This window comes from Octodon degus, unplaced genomic scaffold, assembly GCF_000260255.1.
Source record: "Octodon degus isolate 3935 unplaced genomic scaffold, OctDeg1.0 scaffold00072, whole genome shotgun sequence".
Lineage (NCBI taxonomy): Eukaryota > Metazoa > Chordata > Mammalia > Rodentia > Octodontidae > Octodon > Octodon degus.
In genome coordinates, this window is record NW_004524648.1 from 8,434,747 (window position 1) to 8,436,245 (window position 1,499).

Sequence of the window (1,499 nt, forward strand, 5' to 3'; positions counted from 1 at the left end):
GGACAGAGACTGTGCTTTGTCACCTGATGAACTTAAAGATTTATTTAAAGTTTTCCCTTACATACCTTGGGGACCAGATGTGAATAACACAGTCTGTACAAATGAAAGAGGTTGGATAACCTACCAGGGATTCCTTTCTCAGTGGACGTAAGTATAGTTCTCACCACTTTCTCTAAAATCACAGCTAATTTAAGATTGGGGGCCGGGGAGATAGCTCACTAGAATAAGTGCTTACCTGGCAAGTGCAAGGGCCTGAGTTCAATACCCGGTTCTGACAAAAAAAAAAAAAAAGATTAGGGAATATTACATTTGTCATTTTGTAAGTTTGTCAGATCTTAAATGCCTCAACTGAGGGCTTGCCAATTAGCTCAGTTGTTTAAAGCGCTACTTGAGGAAAGGCAGTGAGGTGCACAGGACAGCAGTTCAGTCCCCAGCTCCACAACCCGCACCACAGCCCCACTTAAGGCAGCCTAAACTGGCCAAAAAAAAAAAAAAAATCCTAAATGCTTCAATTATAACTGCTCCTGATCAGGATTTGTAACAGAGCTGAATATCTCTAAATGAACTAAATGTTCTATAAATTTATTGGGAAGGGATTTCCTTTTGGATGATGTATTAGGAAACAGTATAAAATTTTAGTATTTATTTATTTATTTTTTGTGGCAGGATCAGCCCACCCTGAGGGCGGGGCTGGTGCGGCATGTGGTTCTGGGAATCGAACCATGGTCCCTGTGCTTGCCTAAGCAGCTGCTTTAGACCACTGAGCTATCTTGCTGACCCTTTTAGTACTTTTTGTTTGAAGAAAATAGGCTATGCCATTGCTCTTGTACTCCTTCACCATGTGGGCAGATTTGTATTTTATTTATTGGGTGCTGAAGACATTACATTGTTTATTGCTATTGTTACTGTGTTTGTTTACATAGTGCAGGGGATTAAATTTACACCTTATTCATGTAGGCAAATGCTCAGTGACTGTTACATCCCTAGCCAGTGTTATTTGAGTTTTTTGTTTGTTTTTGAAATAGGGTCTCACTATGTAGCTCAGGCTGAATTCAAACTTGCAGCAATCCTGCCTCAGTCATCATCTTCTTTTAGTTTATTGGCAAGTTAGTCCCGAGGTTGAAAAATTTAGGATCAGGTTTTTTTGTTTGTTTGTTTTGTTTTTTAATGTGTTTGGTACAGGGTCTCACTGTATAGTTCAGACTTGTAGTGATCCTCCTGTTTTCAGCCCTCCTAGCACTGGAATCACAGGCATGCACCATCCTGCCCAACACATGGGGAGGAGTAGGGGGTGGGGATGTAACCCTGGTCCTACAGGCTCTTAGCCTGCTGAATTATCTGGCTGGCCTTGCCTCAGTCTTCTAAGTGCTGAGATTACAGGGGTGTGCCACTATGCCTGGAATGTTATTATTTTTTAATGAACTTGGTCTTGAGGCTTTCTCTACAGTGTAGCTATAAACTATCTGACCCAGTGCCTAGAGTGTTAAGGGAACCCTCCG

General features: G+C 41.6%; 1 protein-coding gene across 1 annotated transcript in view; it reads left to right on the forward strand.

Annotated features, from left to right (window-relative positions):
• Rhot1 (ras homolog family member T1) overlaps positions 1–1,499 on the forward strand; it is an 85,423-nt gene that overhangs the window by 54,127 nt on the left and 29,797 nt on the right. The window contains exon 10 of the mRNA XM_023719855.1: positions 7–149. Coding sequence (XP_023575623.1) covers positions 7–149 — 143 coding nt within the window. The remainder of the gene's footprint in view (positions 1–6; positions 150–1,499) is intronic.